This window comes from Eumetopias jubatus, unplaced genomic scaffold (genome assembly GCF_037043125.1).
Source record: "Eumetopias jubatus isolate StellerSeaLion01/CBP00866 unplaced genomic scaffold, mEumJub1_p1.0 scaffold_15, whole genome shotgun sequence".
NCBI lineage: Eukaryota > Metazoa > Chordata > Mammalia > Carnivora > Otariidae > Eumetopias > Eumetopias jubatus.
The window spans coordinates 94,235,423-94,259,110 of NW_028274821.1; the positions used below are offsets into that span (position 1 = coordinate 94,235,423).

Below are 23,688 nucleotides of genomic sequence, written 5' to 3' on the forward strand. Positions count from 1 at the left end.
TCTTTGAGCAGGGTTTTTTTGTACTTCTCGGAATTGCAACCCAAACTGGAGTCCTGCTCTGAGCCGGGCTCCGGGGAAGGGAAGGCGCTGCCCATGGAGCAGGCTCCCCGGAGATGAAGCGCACAGAAGGGCTTCCCGCAGGAGGTTCGCTCCCCGCCCACCAGCGGCCCGCGCCCCGCCGCGCCGCGCCGCGCCAGCACCCGCGATCCGCGGACCTCGCAGGGACCGGGCCGGGGCTCGACTTAAGTGCCCACGTCGCGGCAGCTCCGACCAATCGGCGCCCGCTGCGGCCTCCCGGCGCGCTCCTGATAGGGTCTGGCGTCAGTCCGTCGGGAGGGCGGGCCGAAGCGGGGGCCGGGGGGAGATCTGACCAATCGGCGCCCGCTACGGCTCGCTGGGCGTTTCCGGTAGGCCCCAGCGCCAGTCAATCAGGCGGGCTCGGGGGCGGGTCCGCAGCGGCGGCGGCGGCTGGGCGGGCGCGCAGTTCCGGGCGCGCGGCGACCGTTGGTGAGTGGAGCCGCGGGGGTCGGGGGTCGGGGGTCGAGGGTCAGCTGGGGGCGGTGGCGGCGGTGGCGGCGGCGGCGGCGGCGGCGGCGGCGGCGGGGCCGGGGCGGCGGGCGCGCGTGGCGCCGGGGAGTCGGGGCCTGCAGATAGGGTGGCCGCCCCGCGGGCCTGAGGGGATTTCTCGGAGCTGGGCCGCCCGGAAACCGAAAGTCGGAGCGGGCCCGGCGCAAGAAAGTTCGCGAACGCCCGCGGGCGTCCACGGCGGCTCCGGCAGGGGGAGGGTCCCGGCCCGGGGTCAGCGCGCCGCACGTTCCCCCGCTCCAGGCGCAGCTGCCAGGAAGCCGCTGGCGGGCCGGTGCGCCCCGTGTCCGGCGCCCCGACCCCAGCCCCCCGGCGGGGCTGCTGACCTGTTGGAGGGGGACCGGCCCCCTGCGCGTGCGGGTCACGCCCTGTCGGCCCGGCGCCCCGCCCTCGCCCCCTCTGCCCGCCCGGCGCCCCGCCCGCCGCCCGCCACCTCCTGCTGGGCCTGGAGGCTCTTCTGGGTCAGTTGCATTGCACTTGACCCTTGAACGCCCTGGGGGTTGGGCGCCAAGCCCTGCAGAGGCGAGAGGCGGCGTGCAGCCCTTCTTTTTCGGGTAGAGAGTGCTTCACGGACGTTCGTGTCTTTGCGCGCGGCCACACTCCCCCGTGTTGTTCTGACCAGCTCACCTGCTGCAGCACCGCCTGTGGCTTTTGACTCCTTACCAACTGAACCAGCGGCCGCGGGGGAGCAGGGACAGTCAGTTAACCCATATTTTGTACGTCGTGTGTGTGGTGTATCCTCCTCGTACCGTAAGTCGGCTAGAGGAAAGGAAACGGTATTAAGAAAATGTGAGGGACAGAAAGTACCTCTACAGCCCTGGGTTGTTAAAAATGTGTGTGTCCGAGCCAAATCCACGTGGTTCAAGGATCACCTGTACCATTGCGGTGCCTGTCCCGGCCCCGTGGCCTCCCGACGCCCGTGAGTACAGGTGGGGTGTCGTGTGTGTGTGCAGGAGCTGGGTGGTGAGGACGTGGGGATGACCTTCGGCACTGGGGTACAGATCCTGCAGTGGGGCGACTCAGAACTGTCTGCTCAGGGGTCCGTGGCAGTGGAGAGCCCAGGACAGCAGTGTGCGGGAGAGCAGACGCCCTCCCTGGAGCCTGGCAGTGTGGGAGGGCCGTGGTGTCTGTCCACGCAGTGGTGGGTTTTACGTGGAAGTCTCAACCAGCCTCACATCGTTGCCAGCTTAAGTGCCGTACGATTTACATGCCACAGTATTCACTAATGCTTGAATCTAAACCAAAACGCTAAGAGTTGCTTAGCTTCAAGCCTTCTGCAAGCCACAGAGGCCCTCAGTGCTTCCAGCGGTGGCTTTTCCACACATCTGGGCGGCCCCTCTCCCTGGGTGCCCGGTTCTCAGAATAAAGCCCAGCCCCCTGAAGCCGTAGCTCCCAAAGGCATGCACTGGGACGTTGGGCACACTGGGCCTCTGTGCAGGTCCTTTTTTTTTTTTTTTTTTTGGTCATATTTATTTGAGAGGGAGTGAGGGCACTTGAGCATGGGGCACAGGGAGAGAGACTCTCCAGCAGGGCACACGGAGCCTGACACAGGGCTCGATGGATCCCGAGATGACCTGAGCCAAAACCAAGAGTCAGACACCTAACCAGCCGTGCCCCCGGGCCCCCCCATGTGCTGGTCCTTTTGCTTGCCGGTGCCTCCTGACATGCCCAGTCTGCGCCACATGTCCTTCCAGTGCTCTGCGGTGTCGCAGGCCTCTGCGTCCTGTGGCCGCAGTGTGCTGTGTGGTCCCGGCCCGTTAACTGCCTCAGTGTCCTCAGCACCGCGCCTAGTGCAGGACAGGAGCCTGTAGAGACGTGCTGCGGCTGTGTGTGCCCCTCGCTGTTGCACACCTTGCTGGCCACCTTGGGGGCTCCGAGGGCAGGGGGCTTTCAGCCGGGGCTTCTCTCTCTATTGAGTGGTTTTTTAAACTTCCCCGGGGAAATCAGTGTAGACGTCGTTTCTGTGAGGACCTGCAGGAGTAGGTGGCCACGGTGGGACTTGGGGACTGGGGCACAGCTCTCACGGGGCACTTGTTCCAGAGAAGGCCTCGTCTCCAAGAAGATGAAGGCCTTTTCACTCTGTGTTTGGAGAATCGGATCCGGGTCCCTCTCTGGCAGCGGGAAATGCCCGCCTGCCCACCCTCCCCGCAGCGTGCTCAGCTCGCTGGCGCGGGTGTCCACGGCAGGACATCGTGAACGTGTGTAGAGCCAAAGGCAAGAAGGTCCAGGAAAGAAAATCCAGAGAAAATGACGCCCGGACTGCACACAGGCCGCCAGGAGTGGGGTGCGCACCTCCATGGTGTTCTGGGGTCCGGCCTGTGCTTGCTGTGCCACTCTCCGTGCACTGGGCCTGCTCCTTTGTGGGGAGGGCCCTTGAGTCCACAGGGAAGACACGTCACTGTGCCACATAGTGTCCCACCCCTGCACAGAGGGTCTGAGCCTCGGAGGGGGGTGCAAGAGGCAGACTCCGGAAGCCGTCCAGGGTCTGAGCAGGAACAGGCTTGAGGACACTTTCCCGGCAGGGCTCCAGGGGCAAGTGGAGCTGGTGGTCTTGTGACCTGGTTGTGGTTTAGGAAGGTGAGTACTCAGCAGGGATGGGGGTAGGAGGTAGAAGAAGGGGGTACCTCAGAAGGGAAGGCCTGTACACGTTCCAGGATCGGGGTGCCCCGTTTGAGATGGTATGGAGGAAAGGCTGGATTAATGGGTGTGTAGGAGTCCATGGAGGAGCCGGGAGCCTGGGAAGCCTGGGGCGGCAAGTGCCCCATGCACAGGCGTGGGTCCCAACCTCCTGGTGCTTAGCTTATTATCCAGAGGAGACAGGCCCGCACAGTGCAGTTTCATGACCGCTGAGAGGGAAGGCCTTGTTGAGAAGCCATGACCCCTTGGACAGGCAGGGTGGCGGGCAGAACCACTGGGAAGCCTTGGAATGTGAGGGTAGAGTAACTGAGTCCCAGCCAAAGGTCCCTCTGGCTGCCGGGAGGACCACAAGAGGCTGTGGCTGTGTATCAGGTCACGGGGGACGGCGGCCAGGGCCCAGCAGTCGCAGTGCAGTCAGATTCCGGGTGTTTGTGGAGGGCGGAGCTGTTCAAGGGGAGTGGATGAGAGAGAGTGGTCTCTGGGAGTGTGGCTGGAGCAGCCGATGGGCTGAGCTGATGGGCTGCCAGCTCTCGGGGCAGGGGGAAGTGCGGGCACTGACAGAGGTCAGGGAGAGGGGCGGGGGAGCAGGGTGGTCACTTGGGTCAGGCGGAAGAAGGGACAGAATTGCTGCATCATGACTGACGGATCACCCTGTCCCTGTTGAGAGAGCCCCAGTTTTGAATCATAGACAGTATCAGCATGTAGATCGTGCGAAGACATGTGAGCCAGCACTTCAGACTAGAAACGCTCCCCCACAGTATCTGCTCGCGATGGAAACAAGTTGTTGGGCGTGAAGTTGGTACCAGGCTACTATTTGGCATTATGCTGAGCCTGGAAAAAGATGAACTTAAGTATAAAATTATATATTTTAAACTGGATTTCTAGTTCCGGGCAGGGGGGAGGGGGTTGTCTTGTGCTCCCAGCTGCATGCTGATTGGCCTTCTCGAATATTGCTTCAGTGGGCTTGTTAGGCAGGTGTGTTGGAACTGGGTGGAACCAGGTAAAATCAGGCACGGAATCCCAGTATTGGACAAAACAGAACTGGCTGTCAGTGAGGACATGAATTTGAGAAGTTGAGTCCCTGGCGTTTGGGGTATCACAGGCTGAGGGTTGAACCCCTGTGCCTGCCTGGCGGCTTGATGACGCCCACCCCGGCAGCCAGGTGCTCCCATGTCTCATTTGATGTTAGTTTGGGGACTTACACCACTACCCCATCTCATGCCCCAGGCTGGGACAGTGGTGCCAGCTGCCCTGTGGCCTCCAGCTCAGCCGGTGGTTCCTCGCGGGGACGCCCCTCTCCCTGGGTCCTCCTGCTCTGCACTGACGCAGAACCTGGGCTTGTCAAGGGGCTGGACGCCCCGACTCTAACCCTAACCCTTCCATGTCAGAACCTGGTTTTCAGGTTGCTCTGCCATTTTTAATGTTATGAGACAGGGTTATTTTGGATAAACATGCATGGGTGTACCATAATTAGGGATTTAAAGGCCTTTTTTGACTCTTAGGGGGTAGAAATTCCATCTTTTTTTTTTTTTTGAAGTTGAGGTATACATGCAGCAAAATGTGCAAATCCCAAGAATACAGCTAGATGAACCTTTGTCGACGTATACGGTCATTTCCAGCACCCCAAAAGGCCCCCTCCTGCCTCTTGCAGGCATTGACCCCCTGAATGGGAAATGGCTGTGTTTCTCTACTCACGGTACTTCTGACACCAAATATGTGGTTCCTGGGACCCCCTCCTTGGGTTCAGTGGTTTCTAGAGTGGCTCACAGAACTCCAGCAAACACCAATTCCTTGAAACAGCCCGATGGCAGAGATGCACAGGGCAAGGTGTGGGACAGGGACGCGGAGCTTCCATGCCCTCCAACACACCCCTCTCTCAGCACTGTGGAGCTCTCTGAGCCTCATTCTTCATGAGGTTATGGGGGCTCCGTCATGAAAGCATGGTTGATTAAATTATTGGTCATTGGTGATTAGGTCAATCTCCAGCCCCTCCCCCCTCCCTGGTGGTGGGGGGCAGATGTGGAAGGGGCTTATGAAAAACAGAGAGGCTTCCCTGTCCCCGTGGCTCGGGAAATCCCAGGGGTTTTAGGAGCTTTGTGCCAGGAACAGGGAAGAGGAGGGAGTCTCCAGTGTGTCACAGCCCCATGGCGCCAAAGGGGATTGCTTCCCAGCTTCTGTTATCACAGGCCAGCTTTGTCTGTCCTCAAACTTCGGATAACTGGAACCATTCTGGACATACTGTTTTCTCTCTGGTAGAAATGGTCTTTTAACAAAACACAAATCTGTTGGTTGTACGAAGTGTGTGCATTCACGTCTGAAGCTTGATTTTGGGGAATGAATATGAAATCCAGGACAGGCTGAATGGGAATACTTGTTCCCACGAATCATTGCAAATGTTTATAACCAGCTTACCCACGAGAGGATTTGGAAGCTTGACAGGACCAGTAGGGCGTTTTGGTTCTAGGTTGGGGTGCTTCTGACTCCTGAGTCCTTTTCTCCTACATGCAGTATAGCCGGTTGCCCCCCCCCCCCCCGTCCTCGGTGCCTGTGTCTGGTGCTGCTGGCTGCGCCGGTCACCCAGGGAGGCCCCCAGGCCCCATGTAATTCCAGATGGGTGGACGTGTGCAGACCACCTAGAGGTTCAGAAGTTCAGGGCCAGAGACAGGGAAGTCTAGGGTTGGGGCAAGCACCACACCACAGCAGCAGGACTTAGTGTTGATGGCCTTCAAAGTATTACTTTTTTTTTTTTTAACTTTTTAAATTTATTTGACAGAGAGAGAGCACAAGCAGGGGGAGCAGCAGGCAGAGGGAGAGGGAGAAGCAGGCTCCCCACTGAGCAGAGAGCCCGACGTGGGACTCGATCCCAGGACCCTGGGATCATGACCTGAGCTGAAGGCAGATGCTTAACGACTGAGCCACCCAGGTGTCCCTCAAAGTGTTACATTTGGCACAACACTTTTGAGTCTTTATGATGTCTTTTCGTTACAGTTCTCAAAAGATCAAATGTGTATGAATGAGATTTGAATTACACATTTAAGGACTAAGCTGGGAACTCCGCAAGCACAGCATGGGCAGTGGCAGGACCTGTGGGCTGGTGCGTGGTGTGGGTGGGCTCCTTGGGCTCTCCAGGGCCACTTCTCCACATTCAGAACAGAAATGCCCCCACCGTCAGGGGGGTGCTGTGTCAGGTAGTTGTGACTGCTGAGTAGGCTGTGTTGATGAGGTCATCGAGGCCTGGCTGTGTGTTGCGGCCTTTCACCTTTTTCATCACTTGGAGAAAGAGACCATTTGTGTGGTTCTTTTATATCTAACAGGAGTACACGTTGATGGATTAGTAAAATGAGTTCAGTCTGCCACAGGAGTGATCAGTCGGCCAAAAAGATGGGCCTGGTTTCAAGTAGATGGAACATCAATGCCAAAGAATAAAGCCTTGTCTCACAGATGCTGAGGGAAGCTGCTCGGTGAGGTTTTAAAATGAGAAAAGCATCCCTGTAGCCCTTGTGCCCTGTCATGGTGGTGTTTGTTTCTTATTTTGCTTTTTTTCTCTGTCCGTATAAAACAGGACTAAATTTAGCATCCTTTATACGTGATGCTCTTTTTCACTTAACGAGTTGAACATAAGGTAGAGATCTAAAGAGTGTGTCTTTTTTTTCCCACTAGTGTTATTTAAAGGTAAAAGTCTCTGTCTAATGTAGTTTATAGAGCAGTGATTTTCAAATCATTGATGGTTCGTGAAATCAATTTAGTAGCGTGACCAGAAAAAAGACAGAATGTGCAGAATGCCTGAGAGTAAGCAGACTTTCACGGGTCCTTTGTTCTGGTCGGTATTTGTGTGTAGCACAAACGTGGCCTTGAAAAACATGGGCTGAGGGCGCCCTCCCTCCTTGCTTGCCCTGGCCGGCACTGTTAGTGCGTCCGTGAGGTCTCCAACTTTTGGGTTAGCTTTTCCACCGAAGGCCTTATTAAGTGGCGCTTTCTAGTGCCCACATGTCTGTGTCATGAGGGCTCGAAAGAATGAAATCCCCCAGTTGTCAGAGGGACAGATGGATGGTCCAGGGGCCCAGACGCGCCCACACGTGCTGACAGTGTGTGGACCAGCGAGAGGGACTCGTGCCATCCTGCTGAGTGGCCGTGGGCACGACCCTCCGTCTGTCCAGTGGTTGGAGGAGTAATTGCAGGTTATAAAACTATAACCTGTGTGCTCTGGCATGCCAGCCCAAGCAGGGCCTCACAGATTACAAATCCAGAAGCCTTGACTGAAAGTGGCTTTGCCCAGTAGATAGGAAACAGGGACACACTGTCTGTCGCTGCTTTCTGTGGTGTCCGACCAGCTCAGGACACTGAAGACCGCCTTATGGACATAGGAAAGAGGCACATCATTTCAGAATGCCCTGGTTTGGAAGTTGATGTGCTCCCCATGCACATCCGGGAGAGGACCCAGGGACGTGTTTCCAGGGGCATTTGGGGAAGGAAGCTCTTTGGAGCATTTGCAAGGGGGCCAGGGCGGCTCTGAGTTAATAGTGCTTCATGTTCAGGGGCTGTCGGGGGCTTGTCCTTTTTTAAGGGTTAGCAGTACAGTTGCTTTTGAGATGCTGGACATTGAACAGTGCGTTCCGTGCAAGGTCTCAGAATGCTGTGGAAGCCTCTCCCCCATCCAGCTCTGCGTCCTGGTTGCCTTGCCTCGGGGACCTTGCCAAGGCCTGGAGGATAGCAGAGGGCAGCTCTCAAGTGAGAGGGACCCTGGTGACGGTGGCCGGGGAGCAGAGCAGTGGTGCCAAGCAGGCTACATGCCTTCTCTCGGGTGACATTGGAGGCCAATGTGTAGGGTGGCCACCTCTTGGCTACTGCCTCAGACCGAGCACAGCTGGTCAGAATTTCCTGCCGGGCTGATTTGTAGGAAGCTTGGGCTAGACAGGAAGGCACAAGGATCAAGGACTGCGGATGGCCAGTGTTGGCGGGAAGGTGGCATCCTCCAATGCCGGCACACGCTCTGTCCGTGGTAGGCTGGGTGACCTTGAGAACAGCCTGTTGGTCTAGAGGCTTCAGGAGGGCATGCTGGTGCGGCGTGAGCAGGTTGCCCCTGGCTAAGCCTTGGCTTCCATGCGTGTAGTGGGAACTTGGGTTAGATTGTCTCCAACGCTCTCCAGAGTGCTAAAGTCTTGCTTCTCAGATTCTTGACCACCGGTAGCTTGACAACCCAGGCACCTCACCGCCGGGCAAGGGCTGTTTTCCCTAGAGGAGGACCCTGGAGTTGAGGCACCTCTTAGGACTCTCCAGGACGCGTTCTGTGTTCTTCCTTAGGACGTGGCAGTTTGCGGCTCTCATGGCTGCAGCCAGCGTGACCCCTCCCGGCTCCCTAGACTTGTTGCAACCTGGCTTCTCGAAGACCCTCCTGGGGACCAAGCTGGAGGACAAGTACCTGTGCTCGGCCTGCAGGAACATCCTGCGTAGGCCTTTCCAGGCGCAGTGTGGCCACCGCTACTGCTCCTACTGTCTGACCAGCATCCTGAGGTACTGCGCGCGGGTAGTGGGCAGTGGGGCTCGCCTCGGGGCCGTGCTGCCCAGGGAGGCGGCTCCAGGCACGCACGCGTCCGCAGGGGATGTGCTCCGGGTGGTGCTCCCTGACGGCAGAGGTTCGCTGCAAACGAGAGCGTGAAGCTCGTGACGGAGGAGGATGGGTTGCACATGGACTTGGACGCGGGGGCTGAAATAAACACGTCACAGTCCGTTCCCGGCTGTTCCTAGTTTGTCACGTGGGCACAAGACCGTTTGCAGTGGATGTGCTACTCCAGATGATGAACACGTCCCCAAGAGCCCACAGCCTTTAGTCTGAGGGCGGGGCCCCGTGGCACATGGAGGGCCGGGGTGGGCGCAGGGAGCCAGCAGCTCCTTCCTGGGGACCTGGCCCCAAGTGGTGGGCCATCAGAGAGCACCTCTGTTCACAGTGGAAGGGATCGACATGATTAGAGGGTTTGGATTTTATCCCCCATTTTAAAGGTTTTCACCGTGGTACGTCGATGCATGCTCCTGAGTGATGCGGTGTCAGTCTGGAAGGCGCAGAACTCGGGTGGAGAGTTGCACACAGCGTTCTTTGCAGCGGGTTTGATGGTGGGCCTTTCCCCCTTTCCTCACTAGCTCCGGGCCTCAGAACTGTGCTGCCTGCGTTCACGAGGGCATATACGAAGAAGGCATTTCCATTTTGGAAAGCGGTTCGGTAAGTGAAAAGTCTTCAAAAAACGTCAAAATGAACAGAAAATGTTTTGGCGTTTCTTTTAACAACACCACTGGCTGTGTGGCGCTTGAGCAGCTAGGATGCGCCCCTCCCTGCCACGGTCACGCCGAGAGCTTGGAGCGCTCGCTGGGAGAGAGCGTCTTGGTCCTGGGCCTCAGTCTGGAAGACTTGCAGCACTGATGGCGGGGTAGGGTGGCGGGCAGCTGGGAGGAGGCGGCCTAACCCTAGGAATGCTTTCCTCAGGCTTTCCCAGACAACGCTGCACGCAGGGAGGTGGAGAGCCTGCCGGCCGTTTGTCCCAGCGACGGCTGCACCTGGAAGGGGACTCTTAAAGAGTATGAGGTAGGGGCCCCCTGTGCTGGCACGGCCTCCCAAGCCTGAACCCCGCCCCTAAAATGATCACACGGAGTCTACACGAGCCCGCCAGGGAGTGCCTAGCTGCTCCCCATAGGTGCACGCAGACTTAGGGGGATCGTGCCTCAGAAGGGGGAGTTACCTCGCTGGGCCCCATTTCCTGCTGGGCGGAATGCTGTAGAGGGAGGCAGACCTCGTCTTCGCTCTGAGGGCACCGCTGCAGCATCTCCCGGAATGTGCAGGAAAGGAGCTTTTTTGGTCGTATGTTTTCAGACAAGGGCTTTCTCATTTTGAATTGTACAGTCATTGGAAATTGCGAGAGTAAGCCGCACGTTTGGTCTGTGATCACAGAAAGTCACCTGGCCAGTGACGGGGCAGGGGCTGGTGTGCCTATGTTGCCGAGGCCTCTGTCAGCCTCCGGTGGGGGCTTCTGTGTGATTGGCAGCTAGAGGCCAGGCCTACAGCAGGCAGCCTCCATAGCTCACGCATTTGGCCATCCCCTCTTCCTAACTAGCGCATCAGACGGTTACTGGCACACAAACGTCCTGGTAGCCAGGTGTCCACCAGCAGATGAAGACACAAACCAAATGTGGTCTGTCCACACCATGGAATAGTATTCAGCCATAAAAAGGAAGGAAGGAAATCCTGACATGTGGGTGGACTTTGAGGCCACCGTGCTCAGTGAAGTGAGCCCATCCTTGAGGACATGTCCTGTGGGAGTCCGCTCCTGTGAGGGCCAGAGAGGCAGGAAGGGGCAGGGTGGCTGCCCGGACAGGAGGGCAGGAGTGGTGCAGAGTAGCAGGTTGGCCTCTCACAATGGACAGCCCTGTTGGCGAGGCTGGAGGGGCTGTTGGGTGTGGAACCCTGGCTCTCCTAAGCTCAGGCACTCTCCTGCCCCGACCCCGGGATAGCCCCTGCCATGAGGTGGGCGCTGGACACTGAGTCGTGATAGTGGCGGAGGGCCCGTCGGGGCTGGAAGTGAGACCTGAGCTCCTAGCAGCCTTCTCCCTTCCTGCTCCCGGCCTGTGTGCCGAACTTCCCTCATTCTCTTGACCAACCAGACTTTCTGGTCTTCAGGCTGTAAGCTGTATGTTTCCAGAGGAGCAGCTTGGCCGTGTCTAGGGAGGAGCCTCTGGTGGGGTAGGCTAGGAGATGCACTTTCCTTCCAGTGGGCACCTGAGGCCTAGAAGTGAAGCAGCTCTGGGCTCCCCACGCCCTTTCTGATGCCTTCCTAGGAGTGAGACCCAGAGGCCCCTGGGCTGCATACATGCAGGTGGGAGGTTCTGCTCTGCAGCTGTTACTGCCTGGGGCTGTCCAGAGAGTAGGCCTTGGGTTTGGGGTCTCTCCTGGGAGGGTGGAGAGCCCCAGCAGGCTCTGGGGGTTGGGTGGGTGTAGGAGACCATGAGGGGCACAGGGAGTAGACACGGGGAGCTGTGCTGCCTTCTGCAGGGACCCAGAAACCCCCCTGGGGACAGGTAGAATAACCCCCACCTTCCACTCTGGGAGGCTGGTTTCTGCTGCCTCCAGGCCCGTGGTGCGGGCAGGCGGTGGCTTCACGGGTCTCCAGCTGAGGGCCAGGGACCACAGCCAGCCTGTGGGCTCGGCCACAGCCCTGCAGGCATGCAGGCTGGAAAGTCCCTGGCTGGCCCGGAGAGCCCCGGAAAGTCCCTGAGAGGGTGGGTTTGGTCATGTGGGAGGGCGGGCGCTGCTCTGGGACACTAGGTCTGGCCCTTTGGTAAAACCTCTCCCTGGCTGTGAATGTCACAGGCTTGGGCGAGATCAAGGCTTCCGAGCACACCCGCCCGCCACTCCGAGCCAACACGGCTGCCCTTTGCGGTGCTCGAACTCGTGGTGGCATTGTGAAATGCTGGTGCTGTGGCTGAGCTGTTTGGAAAGTCCTGGTTAGCCTTTGAATGTGATTTTCCTTTGCGACATGTCTAGTATTTTCTAAGAATGCAATGACTTAAAACTCCGGGTCAGGTCAAAGACATTTGTGGAGCGCCTGCCAAGTGCTGAAGGTGCCCCAGTGCACAGCCCCCGGGCTGCTGCTCTGGGAACGGGCCTAGAGCCTGTGGCTGGCGGCAGAGGAGGGGGCTGGCTGGCGGGGGGAAGGCTCTCCGGAGAAGGGCCTGGAGAGGAGACCTAGGTGCCCGGAGGCCGCAGTTGAAAGGCAAGGCCGAGCCAGGCATGCTTGGTCACCCCACGCATCCCAGTAAGTTCAGAGTCTACACAGCTCTGTTCGCTGGGACACTTGGTTTGAATTCTGGTTGAATAAATACTGATTTCTCCAAAGTGTGTGCTTCTCTTGGAGCCGACGCGAGGGTGGTCCCTCTGAGCCCATGAGGTGGTGCTGTGTGTCTGCTCAGAGGCGGCCCTGGGGTGACAGGTGTGCAGGTCTCCGATGTCAGACACACCACCGGGGTGGCAGTCTGCAGAGCACTGTGTACCCTTGGCCGCTCTGTGCTGTTTTGGGGCCCCTACGTCGCTCCTGCAAGTATTTTATTGTGCGTTCAACAACAGTCCTAATCAAACCCCAGCACCTTGACTATAGGTGCTGTATCTTTGCCGTTTTGTGAGCTGTGACCATCTCTGGGACTCCTCCTTGGTTCACTGTGATTGTTTATCACGTACTTGGTGTGGCCCAGGCGGTGCGGTCCATCTGCCCCAGCCCTGGGGGTTCCAGGAGGTTATGCTCTGCTGCAGTGCAAGTGGATCGGGGGGGCTAGGCCGTCCGGCAGGGAGCCCAGCAGGCTGCAGCGACACTGTAGGAGTGCTCCTCTGCTGGGCCACAGCGTCCGGGACGTCGTGCGGCAGGGGGTGTCCTGGCTGGCCGGCCTGCCTGGTGTGCGTCCTTCGGACAGCAGACCTCGTGTGGCAGCCTGTGGGGTGCTCTGCTGGGCTGCCATGGGGTCACTGGGGAGGCTTGCTGGGAGTGGGGCATTTGGTCTGGCGTGTGACCCCGTGGGAGGTCAGAGGGCAGGGATGCCTGCTCCGGGGGCTTGTGGCGTGGGGTCCTGTGAGGAGGTGTGGGCCCCACCGGCCGTGACTCTGCAGTCTCCGTGTGGGAAGACTGGCGGGAATGGCGCCGCACATGGGCTGCGTCTCTCTGGAGCTCACCCATTGCTTCTGCTCCCTCGGGAAGTGCTGGGCTTTGGCGCCTACAGCCAAGCCTGTGGCACGAGATGGAGACACGGCCAGCGTGTTTCCCGCTCGGGAACAGCACGTCTGAGGCCCTCCCTGCTCCTCTCAGGTGTGCCGCGACCAGGCTGTCCGGGGGAGCCCTGAAGGCCCAGTCCCTCAGGAGGGCATCGCAGCCTGGCTGCCCCTGCCCAGACTTCTGTGGAGATGCTGAGCCCACGGCGGAGGGCCGCCTCCTGCTCTGGGCCAGTCCAGAACTTCTCTCACAGTGACCTCCCCCTCCTTCCGCAGCGGGCTCCACGTTGTCCCCAATGTGCCCTAGTGTGTCCTGCCCAAAACTTAACATGGTGCCGAGTGAGGTCAGCCCGGCACAGAAGGACCAGTCCCGTGTGTGAGTGGAAACCCCCGGGAGGCCGGAGGAGTCGGCCCCACAGACGCGGGGTGGGGGGCTGGGGGGGGGCAGGGTTTAACAGGACAGGGTCCAGTGTGGGAAGATGGCTGTGCTCTGGGGACGGACAGAGGGGTCGGTGCACAGCAGTGTGAACACACGGACGCCCTTAAAAGCAGTGAAGATGGTAAAGTTTGTCGTGTATGTTTTACCACAGTAAAAGACACTTAACAAGAGACAAACCTTGAGCTCCCTGTTCCCCCACCCTGCGCCCCTTTGCAGTTCCCCTTCCTGGCAAACTTGCCGTGGACCTGCGGGCTGTGTTGGGTCGTGGGCTCCGGGTCCTTCCTGCCGCCCTTCCCCATCTTTTCTGCCACCACCTTCCCCGCTCAGGAAAGCCACCGCCTGGGGGTTCGGCTGGGTTCCTGCTCCCACCTGCATGTGGTTCTGTGGCTCCAGAAGGGGCAGCCCATGCCCGCCTTCCTCCTGGGTGCTGTCAGCTGGAGGGTCCTGGGCTGGGCCCTGCTTCCCTACGTCGCCACACCCTCTCCGGCCACACCACCGGTGCGGGCTGTCAGCGAGGGTGTTGGCACAAGCAGGTAGGCTCCCGGTCTGGCTGCTGTGGCCTGTCCTCCCAGCACACAGACTCTCGTCACCCCTGGGCCTTTTGTCCACTTAGAAGCGGCCCTGCTCTAGGCCCTCTGCCTGGGGCCTGGGCTCTGTCGCCCCTTGGAGTGCCCTCCCTCTGCTCCTGCCTCTCTCTACCCCACACTGTCCCTGCCCTCTGTGGCCCCCTCACTGTCTGGACAGTGGTCCTATTGTCCCTGAATGTCACTCTGGAGCATGCCCAGGGAGGGATGTTTTGGGGTGTCACATGGGTGGGGTGCAACCAGCTCGACTTGAGCCCCACTCGGCTCTGACCCGGAGCACAGGTATTGCAGTGAATGAGATTCTTGGCACCGTGGGGTTGGTGCAGGGTCCCAGTGGCCCTCGGCGGGGCGCCTGTCTCTGTGCACACGCGGAGCCCGGTGACGGCAGCCTGTAGGTTCCCCTGTGCGCTCTGTCAACACTTTTGCTCCCTTTGTTGCCAGAGCTGCCATGAAGGACACTGCCCGTTCATGCTGACCGAGTGCCCGGCATGCAAAGGCCTGGTTCGCCTGGGGGAGAAGGAGCATCACTCGGAGCACGAGTGCCCGGAGAGAAGCCTCAGCTGCAGGCACTGCCGGGCGCCCTGCTGCTGGGCAGACATGAAGGTGAGGGCGCCCTGTGGGCTGTCGCCACGGTGCAGAGCTGACTGCTGCCATCGCGGCTGGTTTGGTGTTTTCGCTGCATGCCGCCAGCCCTTCCCTTGCAGCCACTTAGGTAGAAGGTTCTGGGCGGGGAACTGCGTTGGGTATGAAGGCAAAGCTCAGTTGTTATTTTAGAAAAATGCACACACAGCAGCGGTGCAAGGCCCATGCCACCCTCACTCGCACGTGTCCGTGCCGGCACTCACCGGGCTGCTTCGGGCTCCCCACGCTCAGTGCGTGGGTCCCAGGCTATGTGTCGTTCTCCCTGAAAATCCTTGAGACTGTTTCTGAGCATGTTTGTTTCTGGAGAGCTGTATGTGTTACTGTTACTTCTGAGGCGACTCCCTGCTGTCCCTGACTCACTCGCTGCCCATGTTCGTTGACGTCTGTGAGCATCTGTCCCCACACTGCCCCTCGATGACGTGTCTGCAGGGTCTCTTCATCTTTAATGGTGCTCCGCGGGTGTCTTTCCTTTGCTGCTATTTATTAAGGAAGCTGGGCTGCGCTGTCGGCCGACCGCGTCCCCAAGGAGCCCTTGCTGCGTTCCTCAGTCCCCTCGTCTGTAAGCCGCTCAGTGCAGTGGCCTGCCGAGGGCCAGAGTGCATCGGGCTGCCAGGGGTGGCTTCCCGGAGGCGTTCCATCCCCTCGCAGGGCCGTGGTCAGTCCCGCCAGCCTTGCGCCTCGGGGCCAGAGCGGCCATTGGCACCGTTCGTGGCCCAGTTTCAGTTAGGGTGACCCGCAGCAGTGTTCTCCCCGAGTCACCGTTGCTGGCTCGTCCTTCTCGCGTTGCCCTGGAGCTGCCGGACGAAGAGGCGGTTCTCCGAGGCCTCTGAGCGCCTGCAGGACCCACCCCATTGGAGGTCTCAGGGGAACCGCCGCCCCAGAATGAGGCCGTGAGACGGCATGGGTGACCTCGCACACACCCTGGCCCCTGACCGTGTCTTTCAGGCCCACCACGAGGTCTGCCCCAAGTTCCCCTTGACTTGCGATGGCTGTGGCAAGAAGAAGATCTCACGGGAGAAAGTAAGTTGTTTGCCGGCGCCCGCAGGGACAGGCGGGTGGGGCACGGTGGCGGGGAGGCGCTCGCGCCGTGGTGCGGGGCTCCGACCTGGCGCCGGAAGGAGAAGCAATGGCTTGTGGCGAGAGGGTTAGGTGACCTGTGTGTCGCTTTTTTGTGACACTTCCGGAGGTGGAAATGACCCAGCCTGAAGTCACACGTGCCTGAGACCCTGGCCCAGAGCCTGCCCACTCAACTGCCTTTCATCCAGAACACTTTGGTGGCCGCAGTGGGACTCTGCTCCTTTTTTTTTTTTTTTAAATTTTGTTTGGGAGAGAGCATGAGCCCGCAAGCAGAGTGGGGTGAGGGACAGAGAGGGAGAGGTACAAGCAGACTGCGCACTGAGCGGGGAGCCCGACGCGGGGCTCGATCTCACGACCCTGAGATCATGACCTGAGCTGAAACCAAGAGTCATTGAGACCCCAGGCGCCCCTCATGTTCCATCTTAAGAGAAAGTACGTCGTGGGTTCATACTGGTAGTTGTGGTTACGATTTTTGCCTGGTGTCCGTGTTTGTAGCTCTTCCTGCTGCAGGGCATGGTGGTAGGTGCTGCCCCCCCAGACGCAGCCCCACCGCTCCCCACGCCAGTCCTTGATTGTGTGCTGGCGGCCTGTCTCTGGCTCCTTCTGCTCTTGCGGAACGCACGGTCAGGCTGCTGCGTCTTGGCGGTCCTGGGAGGCAGTCTCTCGGTGGTAAGCTAGCTGCCGTTCGTCGCTCTGCTTTCAAGTCTCTTAAGATTGCCCTTGTGGAGCAAATTGTCTTGTAGTTTTGTAAAATGGTTGTGTGGGTCCAGAGTGAAAACCAGGGACAGTGTGCTGACGGGTCAGAGTGCTGGTCCCAGCCCCACCAGCAGGTGTGGTGACACCCTTGGGGGCTCGCCAGGTAATGCCTGAGAAAGACTGTCCCAGGAGGTTCAGTGTGCGTCTCTCAAATCACGAATCCGTTGGGGCTTTTTGCTTAGGGCTCACCTGTGTTTCTCTTACTGGGGACCGGGGACCACTGGGGACTCCTGCCCATTTCTTGTGGTGGGGAGAGAATCTTAGTCCTTCTTTTCTCTGTTTTTTTTGAACTCTTAAGTGTTGGGTAGCTTGCGTTAACAGTCCCTTGTCCTTTAGTTTAATGTTTTGCCTGTGTTTCCATTTGGCGTTAGTAGCTCTGATCGTCATTCCAGGGCCCTGACAGATAGAGGCAAGAGGGACCTCTCTTAAGTGGTCCTGTGGCTGCCCCTTGCCCTCGCCCACTTCTGAGAGCAGTCATCCACCTTTGTCTTTGCCGGCAGAAGGGGCTGCTGGGTCAGCGCCCAGCGCGTGTGTAGTTCCCTTTCCGGGTTCTGCATCTATTCTGTGGGGCTCTGTGTGGTCGTGTGCCAGTGCCATGCTGGGTCAGTGGTGGGTGTCTGACCCCTGGTCAGGCTGGCCCCTCCTTGCTCCCAAGGCCCTGGGGCCTCGGACACCACATGTCTTATGAGCGGAGAGTCCGGGGTGCAGAGGCCCGAGCGTGGGATGGGGTGTCTGCAGGTGTTCTGAGACATTGGCCCACAGCGTGAGTCCCTCAGCCTGCACCCACCTCCCTTTATTGACACCTGCAAGCTGCGTGTGCACGTACGTGTGCGTGTGCGCTTATGCACCTCTGGCTCTGGAATGGGGTTGTCAGGTTTTGTTCAGCGTGAGACTAAAGCGTGCACAGGTGGGGAAGAGAGAGTACGGGCACTTAGAGCATCTGTGTTCTTCTAGTTCCAGGACCACGTCAGGGCATGCGGCAAGTGCCGAGTCCCGTGCAGGTTCCACGTCGTCGGCTGCCCCGAGATGGTGAGTCCCACTGGCCGTGGGTCCGCTGGGGCTGGTCCTCAGGGGAGCTCCCTGTTTCCTGAGAGGGGGCCCCGCGGGAGCGTGCCGTGCACCCTCTTCCCGAATGCAGTCCTTGCTCGGCCTCCAGCCCGGCCTCCTGGTCTCCCTCCCACTTCCCCTGCTGCTTCCTCGGCCCGCAGATGTCCCTGCCTCAGCCCGGGCTCTGCTCCGTCCGCTCGTCCTCCTGGTGCTCTCACGGGGCCCCACCTCTGACCACCCCTCTCTGCTGAAAGTGCCCAGTGCCTTGTACCTCCCTGATAACCTGGTGGGCGTCTCAGGCCTCAGCTGCACACCGGGCCCCCCCCGCCCAGTCCTCCCACCTGCCCGAAACGAGCCCCTCATGTCGCCCAGCTCTTCCAGCCGAAGCCCAGCAGTCACTGTGGGCCCTCCCCTTGTCTCCGGTACCGTGTCCTGTCCACCCGGAGATCCATGGCTGCTGCAGACGGTCCCAGACCCCACCTGCCTCCCCTGCCTCCGTGGCCTGTGTGGCCCTGGCCGCCCCTGACCTCATCTCGGGGCTGGTCACTGGCCTGGCTGTCCGTGCGCACATTGACCTGTCCCACCTCAGGACCTCGACCTGTGGGCTTCTGTGCAGCTCGTTCAGGCCTCTGTCCATGTGGCCTCTACCTTTCTTTCCCCGACTCTGTTCTGTGCCCCGAGGGGCGTGGGAGTGTGCAGCCCCCTGGCTCTCTGAGCCCTGGGGCACGGCTGGCGCCCCGCCGATTGCAAACACCCTGGCAGCATTCCGATGGCGGTAATCCTGGCGGTGCTGTCACCTGGGGCCTTGACACCTGGTCTCAGGTGCCGTCCACAGGGATGGTTCCTTCCGCTTTTGCTTCTCTGTGTTTGGTGACGCGGTGCTGGTGCCGTCGCACACAGGCCCGGGGCCCCGGAGTGTGGGCCTGGGGTGCGGCAGCCGCGGCCTTTCTACCGGTCAGTGTCCGACGCGTCCCGAGGGTGGTTCCACCTGAGGCCTGACGTTGACTCTGACCGCAGGTCCCCAGCCCCATGTTACGCACACACTGCCCCCACGCCCACCCCCGGACTGGCAGGGGGCCTCCTGTCCCAGCACCACCGGGGAGCTGCTCTCTGGGCACTGTGCCTCCTGGAGTTCATTTGTTTCTTTCCGCTTTTTGATATTTTGAGAATGTCTAACATTTTTATTTCTATTTTAAAAAATATTTATTTGCTTATTTGAGAGAGAGAGAGTGTGTGTGCAGGCATGGGTCAGTGGCAAGGGGCAAAGGGAGAGACTCTCAAACAGACTCCAAGCTGAGCGCAGAGCCTGACTCAGGACTCGATCTCATAACCCTAAGATCGTGACCTGAGCCGAAACCCAAGAGTCAGACCTTAACCACCTGAGCCACCCAGACACCCCTGAGAGTGTGTAACATTTTAAAATCTGGGGGCACCTGGGTGGCTCAGTCGTTAAGCGTCTGCCTTCGGCTCAGGTCATGATCTCAGGGTCCTGGGATCGAGCCCTGCATTGGGCTCCCTGCTCCGCGGGAAGCCTGCCTCTCCCTCTCCCTCTGCCTCTGTGCCCTCCCTCCCTCTCTCCGTGTCTCTCTTTCAAACAAATACAATCTTAAAAAAAATTATTTTTATTTGTTGTGAAGTTTTAGAAGAAATTTGGCTATAAAGTCAACTGTATGATAAAGAATATTTGAAGAAGGTTAGCTTTACTGGTCTCCCCCGCTCTCCTTGGGCAACTTTTAAATGTTCTTCCCTGTCATTTTTCAAATACAAGTAGAGAAGTCACTAGGAAGGCTTGTATTTTTGGAAGATACTGACTCCAGGTAGTGACGGGACATGCCGGCAAGTGAATGATAGGGAGGTGTCACAGCCCTGACCCGCCTTGCAGCAGGTCCGCAGGGCCCTGGGTCAGGCTGAGCCCCCTGTCTCCTGTCTGCAGGTGGAGAGTGAGAAGCAGCAGCAGCACGAGGCCCAGTGGCTCCGAGAGCACTTGGCCATGCTGCTGGGCGGCCTCCTGGAGGCCAAGCACCTCTCAGGAGCAGGTGGCCATTTCCTGGGCCAGAGCGAGGTGGGGGGCTGGGAGGCCAGCACACTGCACCCCGAGCTGGAGCTCTCCAAGGCCGCGGAGCTGCGGCAGCGGTGTGAGGCCCTGGAGAGGAAGACGGCCACCTTCGAGAACATTGTCTGCGTCCTGAACCGGGAGGTGGAGAGGGTGGCCATGACCGCTGAGGCCTGCGGCCGGCAGCACCGGCTGGACCAGGACAGGATCGAGGCCCTGAGTAACAAGGTCTGGGCCTGGGGCACACGGGGCTAGTCTGGGCGGGTCCCAGGGCATCACGGGGCCTCAGAGCTGGGATTTTAAGGACCGCACCTTGATTTCTAGCACAGAGCCCCTCTCTGAGCCCTGCTCACTGACTGCCTGATGTGGGGGTCCTAGTGGTCGCTCTGAGATTGCCTCTTCTCTCTGGCCTGTGGGGGGACAGGCCTCGCGATTGATGTGGGCTCTGTGAGTGTATTGCCTGCACGGAGCTCTTGAACCTCGGCCGTTGGTGGGGTTGGGGGTCTTGTGGGGATGGAGCCTACTCAAGATCTGCGGAGCCCAGTGAAGCTTCAGGGGCACTGGAAGATGCCGTCCTGCCTGAAACTGGTGGGAAGATGGGCGTGGGGGCACTTTGATAAGCACCTTCCTGCGAAATGCAAGGTGGCCTCAGAGGCACGCTGGGTGGAGGCTCACGGCCCCTCCCACCGGCACCCAGGAGGCGCGCACCCTCACGGGGCTCCCCGTGCCCCCCAGGTGCAGCAGCTGGAGAGGAGCATCGGTCTGAAGGACCTGGCGATGGCTGAGCTGGAGCAGAAGGTCCACGAGATGCAGGCGACCACCTTCGATGGCGTGTTCGTCTGGAAGATCTCCGACTTCGCCAGGAAGCGTCAGGAAGCCGTGGCCGGTCGCACGCCCGCCATCTTCTCCCCAGGTGCTGTTCTGGGATTTGCCCTCAGTGCAGCTGTTGTCTGACATGGTTGTGCCCCCCAGGCTGGAGCCCTCTGCCAGTACGAGCGGCTGCCGCGCCTCCCCGATGGGGGAGGAATCCCCACGCCCGCCGCCTCTCCGCTGGGTTTTCAGGGACGGAACCGCGAGCGGGGACTCAGAGTAGAGTCCTGTGCTCTGCCTTGGCCGCAGTCGCTCCGCAGCCCTTCCTGGGGGGGGCGCCTAGCTGCACGGCCGCCTCTCCCCTGCCCGGTCCTCCCCCTGGTGGAGAGTGCCGCATGTGCCCTTTAACAGTGCCCTTGGTGAGGCTGCTGCCATGGTGCATCCCAGGGCGCGGGCTCAGAGGGTGTAGGTCACTCTCCTGCTGTAGGTGACGGGGCAGGAAGGGGAGTGTGGCCCGTAGGCAGAGCTGCCGTGTGATCTGCCGTGTCTCCTGGGGTGGTCGTGGACAGAGCCCGTGTTCGGCTTCCTGGGTGGGGAGCAGGCCGTCTGCTCGGGGCGCCGTCCTCTCTGCACTGGACTCGAGCAGGTGCCTCCTTGCTAGCACGTTCCCCTAGGAGTGGGGGTATCCCTGATGATGGGAATTTCTTCTGAGTTTATCTCTGACGAAACCTGACTGAGAAGAGGGCTGCAGGCCGGGGGTCAGGCGTGCGCCCCAGCTGGAGCCGCCCTGCCAGAGCAGGGCCGTGTCTGGGGAGCTGAGGGACCGTGGTTTCTGGGGGCTCGAGCAGGAAGCAGGGAGGTCTGCTCCTAGGGACGGCCTGGCTCTCGTCAGGTCTTGGCTCCCACGTGTCTCTGTGCACCCTGCTGGGGGTTGGCAGTGTCACCTCCAGCTTGTCCCACCTTGTCACCCACTGTTGCCTCCTCCAGGCCGTGCTCAGGTCTGACCACAGTCCTTTGGCCCAGAGCCCGAGCCACCGCTGAGCTTCGCAGCTGGTTCACGTGTGGCCACTTGGGGCTTGCATTCAGGGTTCTTAGAAAGGCTTTCCCTAATGAATTTTTTCTCCTTTGGGGCACTTGTCTTCACTAGGAACTAAGTCTGCACACTTGGAGAAAAAGTATGTGCCCCCAAACCTGGGCATTCTCTCTGTGTTTGTGTTTCTTGGGGGCGCCCTCGGCGTGGCTTCACCAGCGCTCCCCCCCCCCCCCCCAGCCTTCTACACAAGCAGGTATGGTTACAAGATGTGTCTGCGCATCTACCTGAACGGAGACGGCACCGGGCGCGGGACACACCTATCTCTCTTCTTTGTGGTGATGAAGGGCCCCAACGACGCCCTCCTGCGGTGGCCCTTCAACCAAAAGGTGCGTGAGGCCGTCCCAGCGGCTGTCCCGGGGGCCCCGTGGGGTGGGGAGCTTGTCAGGACGGGCCCTCGGGCTCCAGATGGGTCTGTCCCTGCAGTGGAGCTCGGGCACCACGCAGTCGACTCCCTGGCTTCACGGCCCCTCGGGGCTAGCGGTTAAAGATGCCGCCTCGGAGTCGGTTCCCAAGGAGGGAGTCCGGCTGGAGAGCCTGCGCCTGCAGGTGTTACGGAACACTCTGAGAACCGGAACCTGCCCTTGGTGGAGGGCTTGAAGGTGCCAGCGCCATCGTCCTCTCCCCCCACCACGCTGGGCCGGCTCCGGGCTTTCTGGTCGGGGTGGCAGCACAGGGCGCTGTTCCTTCGGGAGGGCAGTGGGGGCTCTGCGAGCTCTTTGGTACGAGAGCCTCTGTCATGTGAACGTGAGCAAGCGAGGCGCCCACCAGTGCAGCTCCGCAGTGTTAACTGCAGCCTCAGACCCCGGGTGCTGATGGGCGGAAAGTGCCGGAATGGGTACCGATCACCCAGACAGGGCGTTGGAGCTGAGCGGGGCCGTGACTCAGAGTGGTGCCCCTCCCCGGCCGCTCTCCCTTCAGGTGACCTTGATGCTGCTTGACCAGAACAACCGGGAACACGTGATCGATGCCTTTAGACCCGACGTGACCTCATCCTCTTTCCAGAGGCCAGTCAGTGACATGAACATCGCCAGTGGCTGCCCGCTCTTCTGCCCCGTCTCCAAGATGGAGGCCAAGAATTCGTACGTGCGTGATGACGCCATCTTCATCAAGGCCATTGTGGACCTGACGGGGCTCTAGCCGCCTCCCACCAGGGTCAGGGGTCGGGGGTCAGGAGTAGCTGGGCCTGACGGCTTGGTGAGGGGCCACCACCTTGGGCCTGAGCCTCGTGGTGGGTGGGCACCTGCCACGTTCATGTCCTGCTGGGAAGGGGCCACCTCCTGGGAGAGGCCGCTCAGCCCAGGCCACGTGGGGTGGGCTGCAGGCCTGTCAGTATCTGCCGGCGGGCCGTCCGTGCGGGCGCTCGGGGCAAGGTGAGCAGAGGGGCAGGGTGAGCTGGTACCTTGGGCCGCCCTTTGGCCTGGACAGGAGGGACGTTCTCAGGCCTGGCCACTACTCTGAGGAGAGGTCCTGCTGTGCAGGCCCGGCCAGGCCACGGGCAGGGAGGGCACTCTGTGTCCTCAGGACATCCTGTCAGCCGCCCCTGTGGCGAGTGTGGGGTGCACAGTGGGCCCTGCTGCAAGACGGGGTGGGTTAGCTGCCCCGTCGGGCTGTGGAGAAGTCGTTATTAAACTGTTAAATCTCTGTGGAGAGTGGTGTCCATTTGCTTCTGGCCTTGGTGGCGGTAACCCTCCTAGGGGTTTCCTGGCTCTCTGCCCTCCCTTGGCCCCCTCCCCACAAGTTACCAGGTCCCCGAGCAGTTACGTGGGTTCCCTGACACTGCAGGCTCGCTCCTGCTATTCTTTTTTCTGGAATGTTCTTCGCCAGCTAGTTCTTCCTCCCTCAGGCCTCCCCAGGGGCTGCCTCAAGAGCAGGTCCACGTGTGTCCCCGCCGTTCCCCGCGGGGACCTCCGGTGCTGGAAGGGCGGCCCGTAGATTCTTCTGCATTTGCCTCCCCTGAACCAGGACTTGTCCAGGCGCCAGGCATTTCCTCCCACTGGCGGCCAGTAATTCTGGCGCCCTGACCACAGGCCTGAACCTCCGTGAGACCTGGGTCAGGGCCTCAGCCCTGGGCGGTGCGGGACTCGGGCAGACTCGGGGGTCCTGGCCAGTGGCCGTCTGCACCGCGCTGCTGGTGGCCCCTCGTTTGTTCTCAGAACTGCCTGGTTCTAGAGGGCCAGGCGGGGGGCTGCCCAGGTGTCTTTGTAGAGAACCCACGACACATTTGAC

General features: G+C 60.1%; 1 protein-coding gene across 4 annotated transcripts; it reads left to right on the forward strand.

The window, feature by feature from the left end:
* The first annotated feature begins 447 nt into the window (after positions 1-447).
* Positions 448-23,103, forward strand: TRAF2 (TNF receptor associated factor 2). 4 transcript variants are annotated; one of them, XM_088019170.1, is made up of 12 exons: positions 448-507; positions 8,524-8,733; positions 9,358-9,436; positions 9,698-9,796; positions 14,426-14,587; positions 15,572-15,646; positions 16,199-16,372; positions 17,414-17,488; positions 19,440-19,787; positions 20,295-20,472; positions 21,640-21,788; positions 22,381-23,103. In XM_088019170.1, the coding sequence occupies exons 2-12, from the start codon at positions 8,546-8,548 to the stop codon at positions 22,597-22,599; spliced, it is 1,746 nt and encodes a 581-aa protein (XP_087875296.1). In that variant the 5' UTR covers positions 448-507; positions 8,524-8,545; the 3' UTR covers positions 22,600-23,103. The 4 variants fall into 4 exon arrangements, with proteins under 4 accessions (XP_087875296.1, XP_087875299.1, XP_087875298.1 ...); XM_088019171.1 differs by lacking the exon at positions 448-507 and adding an exon at positions 1,133-1,504; XM_088019173.1 differs by lacking the exon at positions 19,440-19,787.
* Positions 23,104-23,688: the final 585 nt, after the last annotated feature.